General features: G+C 42.7%; 2 protein-coding genes across 2 annotated transcripts in view; one reads left to right on the top strand and one right to left on the bottom strand.

The window, feature by feature from the left end:
- The window catches only part of CMTM7 (CKLF like MARVEL transmembrane domain containing 7), a 41868-nt gene extending 39358 nt beyond the window's left edge, over positions 1-2510 (top strand). Inside the window, exon 5 of the mRNA XM_032784150.2 lies at positions 142-2510. Coding sequence (XP_032640041.1) covers positions 142-155 — 14 coding nt within the window. The 3' untranslated portion in view covers positions 156-2510. The remainder of the gene's footprint in view (positions 1-141) is intronic.
- A 7165-nt stretch (positions 2511-9675) lies between these two features.
- The window catches only part of CMTM6 (CKLF like MARVEL transmembrane domain containing 6), a 28621-nt gene continuing 13180 nt past the window's right edge, over positions 9676-25116 (bottom strand). Inside the window, exons 2-4 of the mRNA XM_032784149.2 lie at positions 18573-18749; positions 16233-16331; positions 9676-14106 (exon numbers count right to left, since the gene is read on the bottom strand). Of these exons, the coding sequence (XP_032640040.1) occupies positions 13960-14106; positions 16233-16331; positions 18573-18749 (423 nt within the window). The 3' untranslated portion in view covers positions 9676-13959. The remainder of the gene's footprint in view (positions 14107-16232; positions 16332-18572; positions 18750-25116) is intronic.

Consider the following 25116-nt stretch of genomic DNA (forward strand, 5'->3'; position numbering starts at 1 on the left):
TAACCCACATGTAATAATCAGAGAATACTCCATTTCCTCATACCCCCAAAAAGAGTTCATAATGGCTTCCTGCATGTTTTTTAATCAAATAAATTAATTTGCCTGTGGCAAACCAAACTGACTCTGACTTCCTTTTTAAAGATGCAGCTGTATGACTGTTTGGCCACTGCAAGATGTTTGTGCCTTTCTAAAAGGGATATCAAAGAAGAGGGTCCACCATGTGCCATGAGGAGAGAGTTGACATTTGTGTGATTGGATTATATACAGTAGATTTGAAGATTTACTTGAACATCTTATGCAAGGAGAGAAACAACCAACGTTGGAATCAAAGAATTTGGTGTCAAAACTGTTTGATGGAGAAATTGTTTTTTCTGAGCTTTAGAGAAGTGCTCTTTCTGTCTCGTGAGCTGGTCTGTGGCTCCCAGTTACGTGCAGTGAGAATATTCAAACCTCCTTTGGAGAGTTTTTTAATTAGGATTTGTATAATTTTAAAGATGGAAAGATTAATTCTGATTTCTTCCATGCATTTGCAGAAGGGAAATTCTGCAAATTCACCTTTGATTATTAATCTTCAAGGATAATTCCTTTAACAAAGCAACTCTTGCACACCAATCTGTGCCTGGGAAACCTGCCTTAAGCTCTCTTTTACTTTCTCTTTCATTGTCATAGATATTTTTACAGCTGTTTGGCCAGCATCAGAAAATACTTTTTCAGGAACTATGTCTTGGACAACTCACTGTGAATGCTCCCTTCTAATCGCAAATGTAAACTGAGTTTTCTAGATGCCAAAATAATTAATTCTGTTCCTACATTTTTAATATACGGTCATTTATAACCCCCCTGAAAATTCTTTTCTCTGTACTGTACAATAGGTATGGAAGAACATATGCTTAGTGGTGCACTAAGTCTGTTGCTTTCCTCCTCATATATACGTATTTGCATATTTTCATTCTCTCCGTTCCACAGAAATAACCCATGGAGAGGGAAACTCTGAGTTTCCCAGAAATTATTCTCTCATGGGGGAGTGAGGGAGAGTGTGTGTGCGTGTCTGTGTGCATTTCCCCTAGAGTAGAACCATCTGGCTCCTCCTACTTAACCTACAATCTGTATGGATGCCCCTTACCTCTGCTCTGTTAGAGCTGTTCTTTCAGGGACACTGGGTCTAGTGTGGCCGTTCCTGGATTCCTCCTAAAGTGCGGTTTCAGAGCAGGAAGAGGGAAACGGTGTCAGTTAATGCAGCCTAATTTTGCACTTACCTTTTTCTATCCCCCTCTGCAGTTCTGGAGATGAGCAAATTCAGAGCTCCCCCGCCCTGCCCTTTTCCTAATCTATCGCCACAGAGCCAGAAACTCCCAGAGCCCTTTTCAGGAAAAGGGGAAGTGTGGCAGAGGTCTCCTCTTCCCGACTTTGTAAATGAAATTGTGACTGACCTAATTTTGATATTTGTATTAGAAAATTATTCTAGTATAAATCTGGCTCATGAAACAGCCAGGGGTAAATGTGCCTTAAATGTTATAGATTTTTAACAACATCCCACTCTGGCCTGTCTTTGTGCCTTACAGCTGGGTCTTTTATTTGTTCTGTTCACTGCAGACAGGATGTCTTTTTTAAATTGTGTGAATTTAGTGCTCAGAAATAGTGCTGCCGCTCAGAAGAACATAGTCTCCTATTTATCTACAGCCCCCAGGTAGGAAGGGCGCATGCTTCCTTGCTGTGCCCTGCCAGTCCACCTCAGCAATGACTGGGGAGGTCTGAGAGGAGTTCATTCTCTGTGCCTGCTCTGCTGAAAATGCCAACACCAGGGCTGATGCTCTGTGTGATGATACTCGCTCCCTCACTAACCCCCTCTGAGTAATTTTACTTTTGGTGGCTGGTCACTGACCATGATTTGGATTAGGGCCCCAGAGGTTTAAAGACAGATTTCTTCCAGGCCCAGAAGATGAGCATATAATAGTAATGATATACTACTTCTCTTCCCCTCCTGTGAAGGGAATGCTCACTCAGTTACTGTGACATTCCCCAGGCCCTCTCCCTCACCCAGCCACATGGAAATGGACTTCTGACACAGCAAAGCCAGCTACACGCTGTCCTACATATGCAGCTTCCACATCCTCACTGACCATAATAGCCAAGCAAAATAGCCTGAAGGCAAGCAGCGATTAGCCGAGAGTTCTAACAAGAAGCTGAGATCTCTCAGAACAAAGCAGGTTCCCACAGCTCTCAGTCCATTCATCTTCCTAAACAGCTTTCCTCCATACTGCAATCGTGTCACTGATCCCTGTGCTGCATTGCCATTGGTGACATCTCCCCCTGCCACAGGTTGAAAAAATCCCCAACTAGGAGTTCAATGCACCCTAAAGGCGATAGCAGTGCTGGATATCATTCTGTGATGGCTTGAAATGTGTTTTCTGGAGAACTAATGGAAACTCCTCCTTTGGCTTGCATCTGTATGCAGAACAAAATGCTGTGAATTTGCTGTATAATATTGAATACAAGTGTTTAAAAATGAATGATACATTTGTCTTGTAGAAGATTATGGCTTGAGCATGAGCCTTTGTGGTTAGAGGATGCCTGTGCATTTTGTGACAGCTTAATTCTCCTTTTAATTGCTTTAAAATTGTTCAGTTTTTCATTGCCCACCTTTCAAATAGCAGTTGCATTTGTTCTGTAAAAGCAGTTGAGAAACATTCTTCAAAAAAAGGGCTGAGAGGAGGAGCAGCAGATTACTGTGTCAAACATGCACCCTCGAAGAGCAAATCCCTGTGCGAGTGTAGTTAGCATGCTGCCTCTGACAAAGGCGGCTAGGAGAATTCCAGAGATGATACCAAACAATGGTAGCTGATGCAGATATTGTGAGTGAAGGATTTTCAGTGGGGGGTGCAGAAACACATTGCTCACTACAGAATTCCAACTTGAGCACAGGCAGGGAGTCTCATTTAACTGTCACCCGTCATAATTATGGTAATGAAGATGCTAACAAATATTGCCACTCATCAAGTTGTTGCATAGCTGAAGGAGCAACAAGATAGAACTGGCGAAGTGCTTCTTTTGAGCCTCTCTTGTCCATTATTTTCATATTTCACATCCTCTTTCCTTCTGAGTATACATTCTGCTACAGCCAAAGGAAAATGTTATGAATCGTAACCTGAGCCTGAGGAAGGTGGCATCAATTTGCACTGAATCATGTACCTTAAGATGAAGTATTTACTGGTTGGACCTGTAGGCGCCATACCCCATACAGGAGGAAAGATGCAGCCTGGTCTAGTTATACTTAAGGTGCTTCAGGCTTTATGCTCTATCAAGGTGATAATGCAACACTCAGCTGGGTAAAGTGGGGGCATCCTGCTCTAAGATGTATATACCACCGTTTGAGGTGACAATCCATCTGCATGGCTTGTACACGCTGCTGTTGATGTTCTGGTTAAAGCTTAACACACCCTTTTGGTGCCTGTCTCCTGTTGTCTCTCTTAGGCACGTCAGGGCACTGGACTCTATTTCCACTTAGAACTATCAGGAACTCTCATCAAGTGGAGGTCGCACCTTCAGGGTACTTTGCATAGGTCCCACCTCAGAGCCTGTGTTGGTTCCCAGTGCCCTCAAGCTCAGTGGTGGCCAATGGAGTGCAGGAGCCAGGGTGGGGAGGAGGAAGTGAAGGAAACTGCTCCACACAAGATCAAAGCAGACACCAACCACGAAGGGCAGGACGCTCAGGCCAGTGCCTCCCCTTCCTGGCAGTTCATAATTACCCCTGCTGCACATCTACCGCCTGCCTGCAGCCCAAGGGAGGAGCAGCAGAGCTGGAGCCTGAGTCTACATCAACCTGCCAGCAGCAGAGGGAGAGATCAAAGAGGAGTGAGTGCCCCCACATGCTATGCTGGTGGTTGTAAGTGGGTCCCTATATTATTGTTTAGAGGTGGAAAAAGCGTATCTGTGTCCCTGACTCAGGCTTTGTTTGTCCCTGTCTTCCAAAGTGCAAGAGGAAGCATGCAGGGGGACAGGAATGAGCAAAGGGCTGGTTTTGAGGAGGGACAAAAGGCCTCAGATTGGTTTTGCAGTTTGTCTCGTGATGAAAAAACACTTATCTGTGAGCAGGTTCTGTAGCTAAAAGCTGTTAGTGTGTCAGAAAGGACTCAAAGTGCTCTGAGTGTACAGAACTGTTATGTGGTTAACGTGGTCTATTCTATCAGTGTTTGCTCTGATGATTTGTTTAAAGAAACACCCTTGCAGAGTTACAGCTGTGCTTGAAGAAAAGCAGTGAGGGATTCCTTTGTATAGGAACAATGTAATAAAAAACCTTATCAGTGACCTGCAAGTTGGCCAAGAGGACTGTCAGGAACTGGCTGCCCAAAGCACAAGAACCAGGTGGGCTATTCACCCCAGCAACGAAGTTCAAAAAGGGTCTGGTTGTCCTGTACACCTGCTCTTCTTTAGGATGTGCAATACCTCACAGTTTTTGTTTTTTTTTTTGGTACAAAACCTTTGTCCTGGGCTGGTTCACATTTCCTACTGTTATTGTTTCTTTGGCTGCAACAGCTGAACCACTGAAGGACCAGATTACCTGTGTGTGTTTAGTACAGTTTATCTTACACACACCACTTCACCCGGGTCTCACAGCCTGGCACCCTCAAAGCTAACAAAGCTGTAGGCCTTTCATGAAGAGGGGCCTCTTTGAGCCTTGAGCACCCATCACCAACTGCTGTTAGCAGTATATCAATGATCCAGAAGAGCTTAGCACACAGGAACAGAAGCTGGATAGTATAGGCCTATCTAAAGGCTCTGGCTATCAGCAAGAGACATTCTAAGGCTCTGTCTACACTTAAAATGCTACAGGCTGGCAGCTGTGCAGGCACTTACTGCAGTACCGCATGTTAATCCACCTCCCCAAGAGGTGGTAGGTAGGTTGATAGAGGAATTTCTATCCAGCTAGGGCTGTCGACAGCAGGGGTTAGGCTGACAGCTACGTGCTCTGAGGCATGTGGATTTTTCACACTGAGATGTAGCTATGGCAATGTAAGTTTAGACCAGCTCCGGTCCTCTACTCATGCATGGCTTTCTTCTTCATGAACCATGACCAAACCAAGCACATAGTGCTGAAATTGTGGCAATTAAAGCTATAGGGGTGGTGGTAGTCAGTAGTTTGTCAGACCTGAGTGCTTTACGGTTAGATCTAAACCCTGTTAAGCTAGGAACATCATTTTGTTGACTCATAAACACACTTTACTGAATAAGAATCCTTCTGCCTGGAATATAAATTGACCTAAATTAGCCAAGTTTGTCATTTTTATTATGTCCTTTGCTCAGCCACATGAATCTTACAGGCCCTGAAGCCAAATCTCTGCATCCACTTTATCCCAGTAGTCAGAGCTTTATTAAAATTTGGTATTGTCATAAAGTGTAATGAAAATGAGGTTTAATATAGCATGCGGGGAGGGTGGAGGGGCTTATCTCAAACTGAGTATCAATCACTTATTGCCTTCTGGCCTCTGTATATAATTCCACCTGCTGCTTTATTACTATAAATAAATATGGACACAATACACTTCTGGCTTCTATGTGGAGGCTATGACCTGAAACCCAGGTAAGCGGCCCAGGAAGTCAAACCCCTGCTCCCACATTTCCTTGCTAAAATCTCCCATAAGCCAGTGCTTCAGGAACTGTGGGCCTGATTGAACACTTCCATGGGCTCTCTGCTGCCCTCCAACCTCACAAAGCCTACGTACAGCCAAACAGAGTGGGCAGTGCAGACACACAGCTCTGGTGCTCGTTACACTGACGTAACATCATTGGTTTGGTTGCCAGCCTGAAGGAAATAAGAGAGCAAGTGGTAAACTGCAGCTCAGAAACAAACATGCAGGTCTCTACATTGAGAATTTGGGGCCATCTTCCTACTCATTCTACCACAGGTGGAAGCAACAATAGAGGCTGGAGTGCAGACAGGAGGCAGGTGTTTTTAGCAACCCCCCCCCCCCCATTCTGAATGGGGCTAGAAAACACTGGGGTAAAGCACACCTGGGTCCTGTCTGCACAATGGGCACTGATTGAACTGTACACCATGATGAATTTCATGTCCTGCCTGTGCTTGTATAAACAGTCCAAGAAAGCCTGAGTGTACATGCGTATATGCTAAAGACAAGCAATTCTGGCTGCTGACTAGTCACTTATTAAATACTTGGTGAAAAAGCAGAGTGCCAGACTCAGCTGGCTGTACTGCTGAGCCATCTGCAGAACACATGATGAACCAGGTACTCTGCTTAAGATAAGTTTGAGTGAGAGGCTTCATGGCAGTTATTAAGCAAACCCCAGCTGCAGCAATGCACACATATTTGATACAACACAGAAAACTCATTGCCCTTTCCCATCTGGTAATAAATACCCAACAGAATTGGCTCTGCTTTGCTATTTATTTACTATGCATTAGTCTAGCTGTGAGGGTGATGGAAAGCAAGCTAAAGGAGTGCTAGAGCACTAAGCCTTGCCTGCCAAAGAGGAAAGTCCTCTCCCCCTTCCAGCCCTCACACTGGGACTTTGATTTTAATAATTTAAAAAAAAATAAAAAGGCATGTTTTTTTCTGTTGCAGCACAAGTCCAGTTTCCCTCCTACAGTCAGCCAATTCCTAGTTCATATGACCTCATCGTCCCTGTAATTAGGGCTGCTGTATGGTCATGGCAATTTTTCTGCATCATAAGGTGAAAATGGCAAAAGCTGTATCACTGTACCAAAACGAAAGTCAGATAGTGCATTGTGACTCTGCTAAACTCTGTGCTTCTACTGGAGCATGGATAATGAAACCACAGAAGATGCAGTAATAGTTACAGACATCGGAGGCCCTATCCCCAAGTTGATCCCATTTAAAAAAAAATTTTTTTTCACCTGGCAGAAGATAAAAAGTCCCCCCTACCCCCCGCCTGAAAACCCTCCCTGGAAAATCATTGAACTGATCCTTTCGTTTTCAAAAGGCCTCGAGTTACAGGTTAGAAATCAGGTCACACTAGTAAAATATCAAGTATGCTCATTTAGCAACACTCACCAAGAGGAGGATTGTGAGGTTAAACCAAAACTAAGGTAAAACTAGAAGAGGGCAGGGGAGGACCTTGAAAGTTAATACCAAGCAATTCTCATTGATGGGTTTCTTTTGCCCTCTTGTGGACAAACTTATGCTGCAGCTTTCTCTGCTGGCTTATTAATATAACCTATGAAAACAGTGGCCTGGGCTGACAGCACATAGGGCCTGACAGAACGTATATGCAGCCTCTGACATTTGGAGGGTGGGTAACCACACAGAAAGCAGAAGGCACCTTTGTGCCAACAGAAGAAGAATCCAGGAATAAAGGGCACTTAAAACTTGCTCACTTTTTCAGCACCAAATGGTAATTGCTTTAATTGACAAACGTTACCAGCAAAATAGAGGCAGCTGCACAGACTACAAAAAAGGCTTAAAGCTAACATCCTCTTCAAATGGGAGAGCCCAAGCTATTCTGGTCGCTTGGAGCGCGCGTGCACACACACACACACACCTCTCCTTTGAGGAGGAAGAAAGAAGATTCTTATTAGTGTATTGACTGAATTAAAGTATACATGGGACTATTCTGAATAAGCTGATCTAAGAAAGCCTGGCTTGCTCAGGGGACAGGCAGATAAAGAAGGAAGAGTTTCAAACATCCACATGATTTAGGAGTACAAGTCTTATTGAAAGTCAGAGGGATGTATGCCCCTAATTCCCATAGGCTCCTTCAGAAATCTCACATAAGGATTCTTCCAAAGCACATTTTTGAAAGTTAATGGAAAATAAAACATTAAAGGCCATAGACTTTACAAGGGATGGATTTAGTCAAAAGGGGGAGAAGTAATTTTATAGGTACAGTATATTGAGGGTTTTAGGCCTCTATGACCCAACCAGCAACTTCTTTTTCACAGACACACACTCCCTACCCCCCCAAGCTTGGTCACCATCATTTCTACATCTATGGTCTCATCTCATTCCAACACCTGTGGGCCTCTGCTGACAGGGAATTTCTTAGCCACCATCACCAGGACCTGCTCTTCATCTCCTGGCCTGACTTGTGTGTCGTGCCGGTGAGAAAGCAAGCATAGCATAATTGCAGAAGCAGGGAAGATCTCATACAGACAGGAATAGTGAAAAGCGGGATGTGCTGTGATTACACAGATGGAAGGACCTGGTCATAAACAGGGTATAGATAGGATCTATGTGCATCACTATACATAGGGTTCAAAGAAACCTAGGGCTTACCCTGATGGCTGTGCCCAGCCTGCACAATGGAGGGTACATTGGCAGCTTACCAGGAAACAGAAGGCCACATCTAACCTGAATATCATTCTGAGAAATGTTGACAGCTTAAACACACAAACCTATGTGTGTCTCCCATGTGTATAAGAGATTGAGAAATTGCTCCTTTGAATTCACTAGGAATAAAACCATGTGATTGATCTGCTTGGTGTCCACTCTTCAGTGTTAGAAAGGAAGGACAAGCTGCATTGCATGAGCGCGTAGGTGGCATGTTGTGCTCCTTGCTCTAAAGAGAAAGCTCTCCCTCCTACCCTAAAGAAACCTCTGCAATTAACTGCAGATGGATGAATCATAGCATACAGGTGCTACTTGTGAGCCAACAGATTAAAGGCATATTCTGCTTTGTTACCTGGTATAACTCCACTTATTGTACAGGAGTTACTCAGGGACAAAGCCCTGCTGTGTCTCAGTATGTCAATAGTAATATGGACTTTGTACTTAAGAACAAGCTGCACTGCCCTTCCCACTACTCGAGTTATGTTCATTGTCTATAAATCCACAGCTGTTACTCTTCCATTACATTATTGTGCCTTATTTTTTGTGCTTGTGGCTAATTGTTCCAGTCACACTTTTCTCAAGTTAAACCCTTTTCAAATTCACAAGAATTTTTTTTTGTCCCAGCAGTCCTTAACAGAATGCTGACTGATACGTTCATCTGAAAACCAAGGTCCCATTGACTTCAGCGGAGACAGGTTTTACCTCTCTGGTCATGGTACAAAAACTGAGGTACACTTCACCCTTTATACCAATTTCAATGCATATGGTGAAGAAAAAGGTGTGTAGTTATACCATGCCCACATGGTTTGCGAAAAAATAAGTAAAAAAAGAAGCCTTAGAGAGGAAGGTGCATCTCTGTCACCATTACATGGAAGCAATAACATAACAGACTTGGTGGAGTGGAAGGAACTTACAGAACAATGAAAACAAATAGGAGAAAAACATTAAAAGCTATTTCCCCAAAAACCTGTATGTTTGACTTAGAATGTTTTAGCACTTAGAGAAGCATTTTCAAAACAGACATCTAATTTCAATCTTACCCAGCTGAATAGTTTGATCATTCTTCTCTAAACTAGGATAAATGCATCCCTAAGTACCTTTTCGTTTCTGAGCCTTCTTAATACAAGCCATTTTAGCACAATATTTTTCAATGTCACAAATATTGAGCATATTTCAGACGAAAATATCCAACTTCGTAAGACTGTAAGATGAACACTTCTCCCCAGTCCAAGGACAACAGAAGCTCTCTCCATCAAACGGCAAACGGCCCCAACTAGAAACAAAGGAGGAAGTAATTTCCTTCATTTTCCTCTAGCAGAAGTGGATATTAATGCCAAATTATTAGTAGATGAGATGAGAAAGACTAAGCAAGTTACTTACTAATATTTTATTTAAAATTATTAAAATACTTTAGAAATCCAGTAAAAAAGCATAGCACATTCAAAAGGCCATACATTTAGAATGGAAAATTCTTTAACTAATTTGAAATACTTCAACTGGATTTCAAGGCATTTGTGGTACAGGCCAAAGAACTGTACATAATTATACAGCCATTATATTTTCCTAACCAAGTAAACATAAAAAACCCCTCCTTAAATCTCAAAGCAATGAAAATACAAATTAAGTTTGCCAGTTAAAAATTATCTAGATATACATTACACATGTACAGCAACAAATGAACATATTCAAAGGTGGTTTTATACATAAATTTTATATCTTAAATAGAACACTACCCAGCTAATTTGCTGTGGCAATCAGTTATACATACTTTTTAAAGAACCTCACAAACTGTTTCCCTTTACTGGAAGTTTTGTATTTCTTTTGTATGAGTTGGTTTCTGTGCTTTGAATGGACCTAAAAATCAACATGATGGCAAGTGCTGTTATGTCAAAACATCTTTTGCAGAACTCTGGGAATAGTGCAAGATAGTTCACTTCTTTCCAGGTGTGGAGGGTGAAATTGGGAAGCTTTGTCACCACGGAATTTTCAGGTGCTTCTGGTGTCTGAGAAGGATCCATTGCAATAGGTTTAAGTCTCTCAACAGTGATGACAGCAGGCCCATAATCCCATAGACAACTACTGATGACTCTCTCTTTGGCGATAGGACGTAATGCACAGGTAGGCTTCCTATAGTAATTACTCTCTTCCACAGATTTTATTATGATTAAGCAAGATTTTTTGCAGGAACATTTAATCCTGCTTAAAACTGCCCCTCTCCACTTTTGTGACCAAGCCTAATTTAAAGAAAAAAAGGAGGGGGGAGCGCAAAGAGCTGAGTCTGACAAAAAAACATCAAATAGGATATTTTTTTAGAATGTGATAAAAATTCAAAACCATTTTTACAGCAATAAAGTCTCTCACTCCAGCCAACATACAAGTGTGGCTGGGTTCTGAAGGACTTACATCCAGCTCTTTTCTATTTATATGGTTTCTACAGTAGTTTGTAAAAATTGCTTCCAAATATCTATGAAAAAAATTATATGCTCAGTCTTCATAGGTTCACTTAAAGAAACTCAAACAAGAGTTTCAGAGTAGCAGCTGTGTTAGTCTGTATCCACAAAAAGAACAGGAGTACTTGTGGCACTTTAGAGACTAACAAATTTATTTGGGCATAAGCTTTCATGGGCTACAGCCCACTTCATCAGATGCATGTAGTGGAAAATACAGTAGGAAGATATATATACACAGAGAACAACAGCTCACCTTAACTGATCACTCTCCTTATAGCGTGTATGGTAACACCCATTGTTTCACGTTCTCTGTGTATATATCTATCTTCCTACTGTATTTTCCACTACATGCATCCGATGAAGCGGGCTGTAGCCCACGAAAGCTTATGCTCAAATAAATTTGTTAGTCTCTAAGGTGCCACAAGTACTCCTGTTCTTTCTTCAAACAAGAGTTGTAATCCCAAAGTCTTTAAAAACAAAAATGAAGAGTTTTAGACCAACATCATGCTCATAAAACTTATGCCAACACCACACAAGCACACACCATTTTAAGTTAATAATTCCAGTTCTGTATGTCCACTACAATGTGCATAAACTCACTTGAGCCCAATTCCAGGCTGGTCTAGTGGTAGCACTCTATTGCCACATGAGAGAGACTGCAAGTCTGACAAGAATTGGGTGTGCTTTTGAGGGTAGTGGGCCTTGCATCTCCCAGAGAATGCCTATGGCAGATTAGAAAATAGAGCTAACTACTTCCTAAACATTATCCCTTCCCTTTTCATGACATTTATTATCAATTATGTTTTTCATTCCTTTCTATTGGAAAAAGGCATTTTCAGCCTCTTATTTTAGAAAGAAATAAGGTGACACTCAAATCTGTATGAGGTCACCCATCTGTTGTGGAGAGTGGTGGAAGCCCCATTGCTTGGGACATTTAAAACTAAAACTGGACAACACACTATGAACCCACACTGCAGGGAACAGTCCCGACACAGCAAGGGGGTGGATTGAATGCTACTTTCTACTTATAGCAAGGGTCTTTATTTTTTAAAATCAGTATTTATAGCCACTTTTGATGCAAAAAGTAAAACTCTAGTAAAAACCACGCACAGAGAAATTAACAAAACAGGATGGAGCCAAAGATTGATGATATATTCATTGTAGTGGTTCTAAATGAAAGACTTCCACAGTATGACAGATACCCAATACTGGGAAGTTTTATATTTTCAGGGGTATTGCTTGCAAAAGTAACTTAAAGGTATCTCTCTTATCATGCACGTAACTACCAGTGATGGCAACAGCTGTTCTATACATGTGAGGAGACAGTAGGTCCTTAAGTACAGATGTACAGAGAAAATAAATATGTCCGTCTTAAGAAAGTACATTTCATTCAGAAATGAGGAAATTTCACTAAGGAAAGCGAACATTTATTCTGAATGTAAGCTTCAGGCTAAGCTTGCTGCTTTACATCACCTAACCGCATTCCTTCAGCAAAATGTAGTGTTGGTGTCAGATTTCCTTCACAAACAGGTTCAACCCTTTGGGAGCTGACACATTTAACAAAGGGAGACCATTACAACCATATTATGCCTTTTCACCACTGCCCTGCATACGTGACTCAACTTGTCTGGTCTTTTGCATCCTTGCACTGCTTGTGCCTAACTCGCTCCTCACTAATAGCTTCCTTTTTCATCCCAGGGGCTGCTTTCCTAAATCGAGAACTTTATACAACTGCTTGCTTACTTATTTATCTGTTCACCAACTGAGCTGCATGCAGGACCAAGGACAAACAATAATCAACTTTCATGACTATTCATCTTCAATTCCACATGGACAAACTGTATGTCATTAACAGTATGCGTGATGTGCACTGGGATGGTGCCAAAGTTTCATTATTTTATTTTTAAGTTAAACTTTCCCTGGCAAAACTTAAGCTAATTACTTTTTGTGCTGCCCTTGTGAACTGAAAGGATTAATTGGTCCCTGCTCCCTCTTTTTTTTTTTTTTTTTTTAATATATATCCCTTTAACTGTTTGTAGATAGTTAGTCTCCTCTCTGTTTTCTTTCCTCTAGGCTGAAAATATTGGCCTCTTAACCTTTCCTCTTAAGGCTAATTTTCAAATTTCTTCTTTCTTTAATTGGTTTAACGATATTTTTAAAGAATGCATCGCTTACAGCTTTAAACTTCCACATATATGGAGTGCAAAAGTCACTCTGTGATACATCACTTGACTACCAAATACACACAAGCTAGCTGTATCTGTTTTACCAACTGCCTTTAAATTAGAGCAATGACTTTCAGAGACACAAAACTGAATCTAGAAGTATGGAGTAAGACACACAAGATAAAATCAAAGTAAACCACAACTCATTTGGGGATAGAAACCTCTATGAGATTGCAAAATTTAGTTTCCCTTTTACATTCACAGTTTAACCGATAAAACAAGAAAGGGATTTTATTGTACTAAGTCAGGGGTTCTCCGACTTTTGTATTGGTGACCCCTTTCACATACAAGCCTCTGAGTGCGACCCCCCTTATACATTAAAAACACCTTTTTATATATTTAACACCATTATAAATGCTGGAGGCAAAGCAGGGCTTGAGGTGGAGGCTGACAGCTTGTGACCCCCATGTAATAACCTCGTGAACCTGAGGGGTCCCGACCCCCAGTTTGAGAACCCCTGTACTAAGTCATTCTTAGTATCAGAGGCAAGAAGCTGGATATCACCAACATAGGTAGGTGTGAATTAATGCAACAGAATTCTAATCCTAGCCTGCTGTATTTACATAAAATTTAAATATTTTAAAAACATAACTCAGAATTTAAGCTTGATGAGTTCACCTGTATTACAGTCAGTCATTCTTCTCAGAAGTCTCAGTGCTTTCAGTTACTGATGTCTATTTTATGTTTAAATTAGAAAAATCTATTTGGAGGCAATTTCTTCCTTTTAGAATGTCCCTCTAACAATTATTAGTCAGGACAAGTTAGATGGAGAATTGTACAAACCCTGATGCTCAACATACTATTGTTAAAAAACTTAATAGTCTATAAAAGCATATGATTGGGTCAGACTTGTACAAAGCAGGCTAGATGAAAAAGAGAGAGAAGACAAAGTTACCCTCAATGCAGTGAAATAAGCAGGGAAATGAAAGTATTTCATCTTGATTAATTTAACTCATAGAAATTAAAGGGCTTTTTTCAAGTTTAGCTTCGGTTATTCAGCGGCTGATTTTCTGGTGTGTTCTGTGTGTTGCCAGTGTTCTCCAATTTATTTTCCTTCGCTTTACGTTTCTCCATAAACATTTGAATACCATCGGCTAGAAATCCTATACTTGCCAAAAAGCCAAACACCTGTGAATGTGAAAGAAACAGTTATTTAAAAGGTATACATAAACATTAATAATATTCCAACTTTGATTGAGAACCTGAAACAAGAGAACAAGCAATCTTTTTCACGCGACCCCTCCCCTTCCCAGCTTTACTGTAGTATTTCTATATACATTCAGTCTCCAGTCTTTTGAAGTCAGTGGTTCGGTTCTTAACAGAAAGATCAGAAATCATAATAGTGACGCGTTTTTTACTTTATAGTTTTTATTTCCTGGATCAGGTGTGCATGGTACAGGACCTTAGTGTTTGACTGCAAGGAATTCAGAGTAAAAACTTTTTACATACTAGCTTAGAAGCAGAGATTAATGCTTTTTTTTTTTTTTTTTTTTTTTTTTAAGTGTTGGGTGAGGCAGTAGCATAGTAGAGATATAGTCAAGGCCAACTAAAAATGAGTCTAACTGGTGCCTGAGCATTAACGAGATTCAGTGAAGTTTGAGAGAGTTAAGTTTTATACCATTGATTTGAGCCAACACAATAGAATATAAACAATTAGATCTAAGAGTGAAAGAATTCTTCCATCTCCCCGTTCTGAGGGGGAGGAAGGAGGAGCCATGAAAGTGTCTGTGTTAGTATTTGACACACAAATGAATATTACAGAAGATAAACATATTCTTCCTGTAAATTCTAAGATCATTCTGATTATAGGATCAGAGTTCTTTACTTTTCTAATGAATCTTTATTCAAGAAGAATGTTCTTTGATTTTGATGCTTCATAATTTAGCACAAAAATAATATGAAGACTCTTTAAAATGTGTGCTGGAGAAGTGAGACACTATGACTTCCTCCACATGAATCCCAGAACTGCAGAGCCTCCAGTGCACCTTGTGAGCTATATGCCGTGCTGCTCGTCAAAACTATTTCTGGTACCATACAGCTTCCTAGATGCTCTGAATATTCTGCACGCTTGAACTCTGCAAGTATCCTCCCTGATATAACTGACTCCCCAGCTGTACGGCTGTTACCACTCCCCACTCAGCCTTTATGAGAATGTTCTAGAGTCCCTTGGACAGTGGTCCCCAGTGTGGAGGAACATTCGAGGGGGGCGGGGGCGTGTGGCAGGGCCTGGGCCAGCCCCATAAGGGGACAGGGAGAGTGCACCACCCACCCCACTCTGCCCTCAGACCAGCTCTGATCTCAGTCTCAGCTCCGCTCCAACCCGTGCTCTGCCTCCAGTCCAGCCTCGTTCCCTCTCCACCTCTGACCTCAGCTCGCGAGTCCAGACATCTACACAGCAATGAAACAGCACTGCAGCCCAAGCCCCTCAGGCCTGAGTCAACTGGCATGGGCCAGTCACAGGTGTCTCTTTGTTGTGGAGAAAACAAGAATAAACCCTGGTGAGTCTGAGAGAAAAGATGTAGAACTTTGGAGGCCAAGGTCAGAAGGAAGGGTGAAATGAGGATAGTGACCCACGGAGAGGCCAGAAAACATAGGGCCATGGTTGCAAAGCTAACTGAAGCGACTAAGAGCTCTTCCCAGCACCCACAATATTATGGAGCTCCTAGGGTGCACCGAGCTTCCAGCAAACCTTATGAAGGCCACAGCTAGAGAATGTGCCCATCATGTGGCTCTCCCACACTCTGTTGTAGCAGAGGTTGGTGCACCAGGTCTTAGGAGCCCTGAGGTAGCCACCTCTTCCTGCATCCTTACCTCAACAAATGCATTGCCTTCTGTTGCTGCCCACAATCTGGCCAGAGCTTCCGTTCCTCTAAACCAGGGGTCGGCAACCTTTCAGAAGTGGTGTGTCGAGTCTTTGTTTATTCATGCTAATTTAAGGTTGTGTGTGCCGGTAATACATTTTAACATTTTAAGAAGGTCTCTTTCTATAAGTCTATAATATATAACTAAACTATTGTTGTATATAAAGTAAATAATGTTTTAAAATGTTTAAGAAACATAATTTAAAATTAAATTAAAATGCAGAGCCCCCCGGACTGGTGGCCAGGACCCAGGCAGTGTGAGTGCCACTGAAAATCAGCTCGCATGCCGCCTTCGGCACACATGCCATAGGTTGCCTACCCCTGCTCTATACCTTGAGCAGAGGACTGAAGGTTTAACATGGTACGGAGTCCAGGGTGTTTTCACATACTTACAATTGCAACAGTTTCAACAGGTGACTTGTCATTGGTTGCAGCAAACACAATGGAAGCTACAAAAAAGAGAACTCCCACTACTGTAGTGACCCAGAAATCCTGCAATCATTAAAAAAAAAAAGAAAATTACAAACTAGTGGAGGTCCTGCTTGGTAAAGGAACCAGTATATGAAAAATGCCCAAGTTAATCAGACAGTGAAATCATGTGTGAAACCTGGCACTATTATAAATCTAGGAAACATGTATATTTCTAATTACATACACCACAATGGTCAACTGCAGCAATGTGAAAGGAATCTACATGACATACTATTCTTTCTATGCCTTTCCCCTTCCTACCTCACTAACATCCATCTAAATTCTCTCAACACATTCCACATTCAAGAGAAGTCTGTTCAGCTATTGTAGTTTCATTAATTTCTTAGAGGCCTTGGGGAAAAGGGAGCCTTACAAATAAGTGCATTCATTCAGATCTCTTGGTACTGATACTCTCCTGCCTTTATGCCTTCAGTCAAAGAACCTACATACTGTTTGCTATATGACACAATTCTTAAGTTAGGTGGATGCTCACAACACAAAATAGTGTTCTTGCCAATATTGTATTTTCTGAAATTCAAAAGCATTCTGAGCATAACTGGCCTCTGAAAGAGGTGGAGGATGACATGGGGTAAGAAAACATTTCTGTACATTAGATTAGGGAAACAGGCAAGTTCCAAGTAATTAAATGAAATATTCTACAGGGTGAATCCATGTGATAGACAGGGATCCCAGTATTACGTGCTGGCAACAAACTGCACTCCATAAAGGCTATAATATAATTTAATATTAGTTTGTGTGACAGAATGCCAAGTCCTAGGACTCTGCCTGGAAATGCAGATCTATGCTGCTGATCCACCCCAAGGGCAAAACTAAATGAGCCTCAATAGCTCCAGCTCAATAAAACAATAATCTAAAGGACAAGAGAGGAGGCATTTCAAAGCAAAACCCTAGAAACAGGATGCTCAGAGGAACACTCAGGTGAAAGTTTAGATTTGTTGTTTTAAGTTAAGATTAAAGGAAAACCCCAGAAAGGGAGATAGAATGAGTTTCAGATGAGTATGTGTGTTCATATGTGGTGAAGACGATTCATTTATATTTTAATTGAAAAGGACATAGTCACTTTTAAAAATCTCATTAAACACACATCTTGTCCATGCCACTAGCACAACAGATTATAAGAATTCCCAGTTTTAATGATCTAATTTACTTTTCACTACAGGTTCCCAGTGTTGCCATGTTTGGGTTGCAGGTGGTTTGTTTTTTGGGAGAAAAAAAAAGTTTCCACTGAAATTTAAAAACAAAACACATGGAAATATTTCTCCTGGTCTTACATTTTGTGAGTTGTGACTTGTTCTTCCCCTCTACTCATTTTTACTTCTTAATGCAATACCAGGGGAAAAACCTGCACTTCTTGTTTTAGAAGTTCTATAAAAACTCTTTTTGCTTACTTTATCAGAGACAAGAAAACACGGGAAAGCCCTTCTAGAGACAGAATTTGATTTTATCTATAGCTTTTCATACCAAAGGAATCCCAACTCACTTTACAAAAATGATCTTGAAACAGACATGGCAATCTCCTGCAGCGCCAGAAATGCAAACATGGGAATTACAGGGTGAAATCATGTGGCCTTGTTATGCAGGAGGTCAGATTAGTTGTTCATAATAGTTCCTTGCAGACTTAAAAATCTACTAAACCTAGCTGTAACAAAAGAGATGCGCACACATGCTCAAGAGAACTTTTGTTAAATAAAACATGCTTATTGATCCTTAACTAAACCTACTATCACACATAAGAAAATCCTTACTGTATGTCCAGATAGATAAAATTGGAAAATACTAAAATCCACTGTGCCTTCCCGCACCCACCTTAATATGCAGGGAGGAGATTCACTGGCATAGGACTCATTTTGTCAAGTGACTTTTCAAGCAGTGTTAACCCCTTTCTTCATGCTCTATGGCATTAGCTAGTTAAGGGCCACACAGAGGAGAAACACCTGCTTTGGTCTGAACCCTGGGCCATTTATCCCAGGTTTAGAACCAGCAGTCAGCTTTCCTGGAAAACAAGCTGTCATCTTTCCAGTTCCACAGCCCAGAGCTGAAACTCTGTATCTCACTGTAGCCGATGTGAAAATGTGTAAATAGTTGCTAATATAAAGAAGATAACTCAGTTAACATTGTGTAGTCTTGTTACCAAATAGTACATATTGTCTGGACAGAACAGTTATGTAACTTAAATTGCTTTAACAAAAAACACCTTAAAATTTAGAAGCAAAAATAATTAAAAATAAACCAGTTCCTTACCAATGTCTTTAATCTATCCTTCTCAACCCACTGATATGCAGAGGTGCAAAACACAATCAGTATAAGGAGACTCAGAAAGGTGGCACTGAAGCTTATGAATTCAAAGAAATAAAGCCCACTGCACAGGCTACAACTCTCCACAATTTCTTCAAGGATGAAGGCCAAAAAGGAAAGCAGCTGTGGAAAAATAAAGATTATTCAAATTATCTAATCAATTTGCCAATGTTTGTATCAGGCAGTCAGCTGATATTAAAGCAATGAAAATAATTATCTCTGATTAAAAAAAAAGTTTAAATGTCAAAGGCAAAGTAATTTTTTATTTGTGGTTTCTGACCTGACAAACCATGACAAGTACAAAAATACCACAAATTAAACACTTGATATGTAGAGAAAAATGCAAGCTTGCTATTCAAATTAACTAATACAGTAGATCAAGCTAAACAGAACACATTACATCAGACACACACTTGTTGGCTATACAGTATACATTACCAATTCATGGTTTCATGCATGAGTGTGAGGGGAGCAGACTAGGAAGACAGGTTTTTGGTTGTTGGATGCTCACTCAGGACAAGCAAAATTGTATTTCTTTCTGCCTATTGGGAATGCTGCAAGACCTGAATGTAGTCTCAGGCGCATTGGCTGGCACGTACAGCCCAGAGCTGAAAATGAAAAACTCGTGCCCCAGCTTCCTTTTAATAAATGGCAGAAGCAGCTCATCCAACTCAGCTGCTTCTTGAAATTCTACTTTTGATGCTGATCAACCATTTGTGCCCCCACCATACTTCAGAGAAAGTACACAGCTAATTAAGCACACCTTCCCCACCCCAGTGCAGTATGGCGATGTTGCTCTTTTCCAAAGCAAACAGCACATTTTTTTTGCTGAGACTAAGGTCAGACACACCAAATGGTGAATCTACCCAGAAGTTCTACACCAGGGGTAGGCAACCTTTCAGAAGTGGTGTGCCAAGTTCACTGTAATTTAAGGTTTCGCATGCCAGTAATATATTTTAACCGTTTTAGAAGGTCTCTCTCTATAAATCTATATAATATAACTAAACTATTGTTGTATTTAAAGTAAATAAGGCTTTTAAAATATTTAAGAAGCTTCATCTAAAATAAAATTAAAATGCAGATCTTATCAGTTTAGTGTTTCTTATCAGTTTCCTCACTGAGTTTTCCCAACATGGGCTACAGCAGGCGGTGACTGAAGAGCGCTGGGTCGAGGCCAGGAGGAGAGCCCTGGGCTGGTGCCGGTACCCCAGGCTAGCAGTGGGCTGAGCAGGGCCGGCGGCCAGAACCCCAGACCAGCAGCGGGATGAGCCGCTCAGTCCACTGCTGGCTCCGCTCAGTCCACTGCTGGTCTGGGATTCCAGCAGGGGTGAAAGTAATTTAAATTTCTTATAGGTACTGTCATATTGCAACCGCCCTTGGGGGGAGGAGCTCAGGGGCTGGGGATGTGTGGGTGGGGAGCACTCAGGGCAGGGGGTGATGATGTGGATGAGGCAGGAATCAGGGCTGGGAGCATGGGGGGGGGCAGGAGTCAGGATTGGGTGGCATGAGGGACTCAGGCAGGGGGCTGGGGGTGTGTGTGTAGGGTTGAAGTCCTGGGGGAGCCGGGGCTTGGGTCTGGCATCGGACAGTCTTGGCTGCAGCCAAGTTACCTGGATGGGTCCCTGCCCCACGCTGTTCCTGTTCCTGCCAAGGGAGCTGTGGGCCAGCTGTGTGGGGACACTGTATCTGCAGGCAAATGGGGGGTGTCAGAAGACGACCCCCTGGCCTGCCGCTCCCTTCCCCTTGGTATCCAGCCACAGTCGTGATTGAGGGGCAGCAGAACAGGTTGGGATGTGGACACCTCCACCGCACCTGCTGCTGGCCCCTTTTACTTGCCTGACTGCCTGCTGCTTAGCCCGGTGCACGGGGACACCAGCGCCAGCCTGCCGGAGAGTTCCAGCAGTCAGCAGGACCCTAGCTGGGAGCGCGCCACATGTCGGGCCTCCAGCCTCAGCGGAGCGTCCCAGCATCAGTCAGCTCCGAGCGTGCACGCATCACCTTACTTTCACTTCTAGGTTCCAGCTGCCAGCCCCTTGCCAGCCACGGTCCTGGCGGCCAGGACCCCGCCTGGCAAGGAGCCAGCAGCCGAAACCTCAGAGCAGCAGTAGGCTGAGGGGGGCTGGTGGCTGGGACCCCAGAGCGGCAGTGGGCTGAGCAGCTCAGCCCGCTGCCGGTCTGAAGTTCTGTCTGCCGGCTCGTGCCAGCCGGGGTTCCAGCCGCTGGCCCCGCTCAGCCCGCTGCCGGCCCGAGGTTCGGTCCATCCAGGCCAGCAGCGGGCTGAGCAGGACTGGGGGCCGGGACCCTGGGACGGCAGTGGGCTGAGCAGGGACGGGGCTCAGCCCACTGCCAGTCTGGGGTTCTGGCCGCCGGCTCCTGCCAGCCGGGGTCTCAGCTGCCGACTCCGCTCAGCCCACTGCCGGCCTGGGGTTCCCTCAGCGTGGGTTCCCTCGGACCTCGGCGTGCCATTAAAAATTAGCTCACATGCCACTATTGGCACACGTGCTGTAGGTTGCTGAACCCTGTTCTACACTCATCTCAGACCATTTTGTTTTTGAGGGAAGGACACAAGTTATTTTTTTAAAAAGAGAAGTCATTTGAGCTACTGGAAAAAAAAAAAGTTATGACAACTAGATTGTCCATGGGACAAGTCACCTTAAAGAAATGTTTCTCTAGCTTGAAGAAAGGAGAACACAGTTGTACTGCTATCCTCTCAAGTGTGCTTGCATAACATTTTGTTTTCAGTTCTCTCACTTTGGCCACTTCCCAATGGCTAGGTTTCCCCATACTACATTACTGACCAAGGGGACAAACCCCAGCAGTAAAGATTTAATGGAGTAGGACATTCCAGGAAGGGAGAACCTGACTCGGTCATAAAATTAAGGGTAACTCTACAAAGGCTTTGTTTCCATGCCAACTATTCACTTTTTTACAAATAATACTTGTACCACAGCAAGACTTCCTGGGTAGAGGGCTTAACTTCAGGACTCTATTACTGTTGATCTTAACCTGCAGGTATCACTCTTAACAAGACTTTGCTCATCTCTACATCCATCCCCCTCACAGGCTGTATCTAGACTGGCAAATGCATGATTTGCAATTCATTACTGTTGCAGCAGCAGCAAAGGTTGCAGTGTAGACAGGCTGTCATAGTTTCATCCCCACTCTGGACTTTAGAGTACAGATATGAGGACCTGCATGTGAACCGGTAAACTGATTACCAGCTTAGATCTGGTTTTGCTGCCACCACTTCCAAGTACTAACTCCCTTCCCTGGGTAGTCTTGAGATACTACTTCACCAATTTCCTGGTGAACAAAGATCCAAGGGGATTGGATCGGAACACAAGGAAAAATCAATCAAGTTCTTAAAAATAAGACTTTTAATTAAAGAAAAGAAAGGTAAAAGAAAAAAAACCTCTGGGAGAGATTAGCATACCAGCTACTCTCACAGACAACAGATTCAAAACACAGAGAATGTTCCCCTGGGCAAAAACTTAGTACACAAAAGAATTCCCAATTCTCATGTTAATTCTCTTAAGGCCTTTTATTCCAGAGAATTAAAGGTTTCCCAGTTTACGGTCCAGGGGGCAGACGACATGGAATGGCCTAAAGTTGTCTACTATAAAGGGAAAAGTGACGGTGGCGTGGAAGAGATGAACCTCTCCACGACCCTTGGACGTCTGCAGCAACAGCAGATCAAGGAGCTGTGCACTAGCTTCACGCCAAAGTTCTCAGCCACCCCAAGACGGACTGAACAGGCATACCACTACATTGACACAGGTAATGCTCACCCAATTAGAACCCCACCCTACCGGGTGTCTCCTCATGCCCAAACTGCTATAAAACGGGAGATCCAGGACATGCTACAGATGGGTATAATCCGCCCCTCTAACAGTGCATGGGCATCTCCAGTGGTTCTAGTTGCCAGACAGATGGGGAAATACGCTTTTGCATGGACTACCGTAAGCTAAATGCTGTAACTCGTCCCAAGACAACTATCCAATGCCACGCACCGATGAGCAGCTTATTGAAGAAATTGGCATGTGCCAGTTTCATTCTCTACCATTAGACTTACCAAGGGGTACTGGCAAGTACCGCTAGATGAACCCTGCCAAGGAAAGGTCAGCCTTCATCACCCATGCAGAGGTTCTATGACTTTAATGTATGCTTCCCAAAATCGGGCTGCGAAATGCACACTCCACCTGCCACCTTTCCAAAAGACTTGTATAATGGCTCACTAGAGCAGGATTGGAAGCCTGTATGCAGTTGCCTTACCTCAATGCTGTGGCCAATTTTTTTTCTGAATTCATAGGCAGAACCCTGAGTTACCATAGAAAAGTCTTTGAGTGCATCAGGCAGGCAAGACTAAGCCATGTTAAGGCCTAGAAAAGTGTCAAATAGGCCAAATCAGAGCTGAACTTAACTGGGACAGTAATGGGTCAAGGTAAGGGTAATTTTCTTTTTACTGCCAAGGGGAATACCCAAAAGTACCAAACACCTGACCAGAAGGAACCAATCCAGAGAACTGGAGTTGTTTAAGTCCGGATATTACAGGGATTTGTATACTACCAGGGTCTTTGTGTTTCCTCGGCTATGAGTAAACAAGTTTTCTTCTAACTCCATCTTATCTCAAAGTTTCTCCTAAAACATCTGTAGTACAAAGGAAGCAAGTAATTCGGCTATGATGAGCTTTGTGTTGTATTTACAGTGTATTTGATTTGCTGGACTGGTTCAATCGGGCTATCTTTTAAATCAGACTGTTTATTTGCCGGTAGACTCAGAGCTTCTGGGTCTTGGGGGTCCCCCCAGGGAAAGGACTGGGGAGACCCGGGAGAGTTGATCAGGTACTCCGAATCCTGATTAGTGGCAGCGAGATCAGATCCAAGCTGGTAATAAGTTTGGGGGAGGTTCATGCTAGCTTCTCAGTTTATGAACGCTAAGGTTCAAATCTGAGTAGGAAGCTATTACATACCATAACTCATCCCAACAACTATCCAATGCCACGCACCGATGAGCTATTGGAGAAATTGGGACATGCCCAATTCATCTCTACCTTACACTTAACCAAGAGATACTGGCAAGTACCACTAGATAAACCTGCCAAGGAAAGGTCAGCCTTCGTCACCCATGCAGGTGTGTATGAATTTTATGTGCTCCCTTTTGGGCTGAGAAATGCACCCGCCACCTTACAAAGACTTGCAGATGGTCTCCGAGCGGGATTGGGAGAATCTGCAATTGCCTACCTCAATGATGTGGCCATTTTTTCTGATTCATGGGCAGAACACCTAGAAAAAGTCTTTGAGCGCATCAGGCAGGCATGACGGACTGTTAAGGCTAAAAAGTATCAAATAGGCCAAAACAGAGTGACTTACCTGGGACACCAGGTGGGTCAAGGAACTATAAACCCCCTAAAGGCCAAAGCAGATGCTATCCAAAAGTGGCCTATCCCAAAGTCAAAGAAACAGGGCCAATCCTTCTTAGGCTTGGCCGGATATTATAGGCGATTTGTACCACACTACAGCCAAAATCACTGCCCCCACTGACAGACCTGACCAAAAAAAAAAAAAAAAACAACAAAAACAGCCAAATGCAGTTCAGTGGACTGATGAGTGTCAGAAGGCCTTTAACCAGCTTAAGGCGACACTCATGTCTGACCCTGTGCTAAGGGCCCCAGACTTTGACAAACCATTCCTAGTAACCACAGATGCATCCCAGCATGGCGTGGGAGCAGTTTTAATGCAGGAAGGACTGGATAAAAAAGTCCATCCTGTCGTGTTTCTCAGCAAGAAACTGTCAGACAGAGAAAGTCACTGGGCAATCAGCGAAAGAGAATGCTACGCCATTGTGTAAGTCCTGGAAAAGCTACGCCCATGCATTTGAGGACGGCGTTTCCAACTACAAACTGACCATGCTGTGCTAAAGTAGCTTCATACAACCAAGGGAAATAACAAAAAACTTCTTCAGTGGAGTTTAGCTCTCCAAAATTTTGACTGAAATTCAACACATTTCAGGAGCTTCTAACAAAGTAGCTGATGCACTCTCCCATTAAAGTTTCCCAGAGTTAACTGGTTAAAATTGTCCTTGAAATGTGAAAAATCTTGTAGTTTTTACATAATTAGTAGTATATGTAAAGGTGCATGTGTTTTATTAATCTGTTTATTCTAAAGTTCTAGGGAAAAAAATCACAGCCAGTGCGGTCCAACACTGTCTGAGATTTCGGGAGTGTGTCATAAACAGATAGTTAAGGGTTAATGCCTCTTTTACCTGTAAAGGGTTAAGAAGTTCACCTAGCCTAGCTGACACCTGACCAGAGGAACCAATGGGATGCCTCAAAAGGAAGGAGGGAAGTTCACTTTGTCTAGGTCAGTTTCAGTTTCGGCCGGAGTGGAAAAGATCAAGGAACCAGCCTCTTATCAGAGTAGTAGGTTTTAGAAAAGAATAAATAGGTTTATGTTTATTTTCTTTTTGTTACTAGATAAAGCCAGAAAAAGAA

This window comes from Chelonoidis abingdonii, chromosome 2, assembly GCF_003597395.2.
Source record: "Chelonoidis abingdonii isolate Lonesome George chromosome 2, CheloAbing_2.0, whole genome shotgun sequence".
In the NCBI taxonomy this organism is placed as follows: domain Eukaryota; kingdom Metazoa; phylum Chordata; order Testudines; family Testudinidae; genus Chelonoidis; species Chelonoidis abingdonii.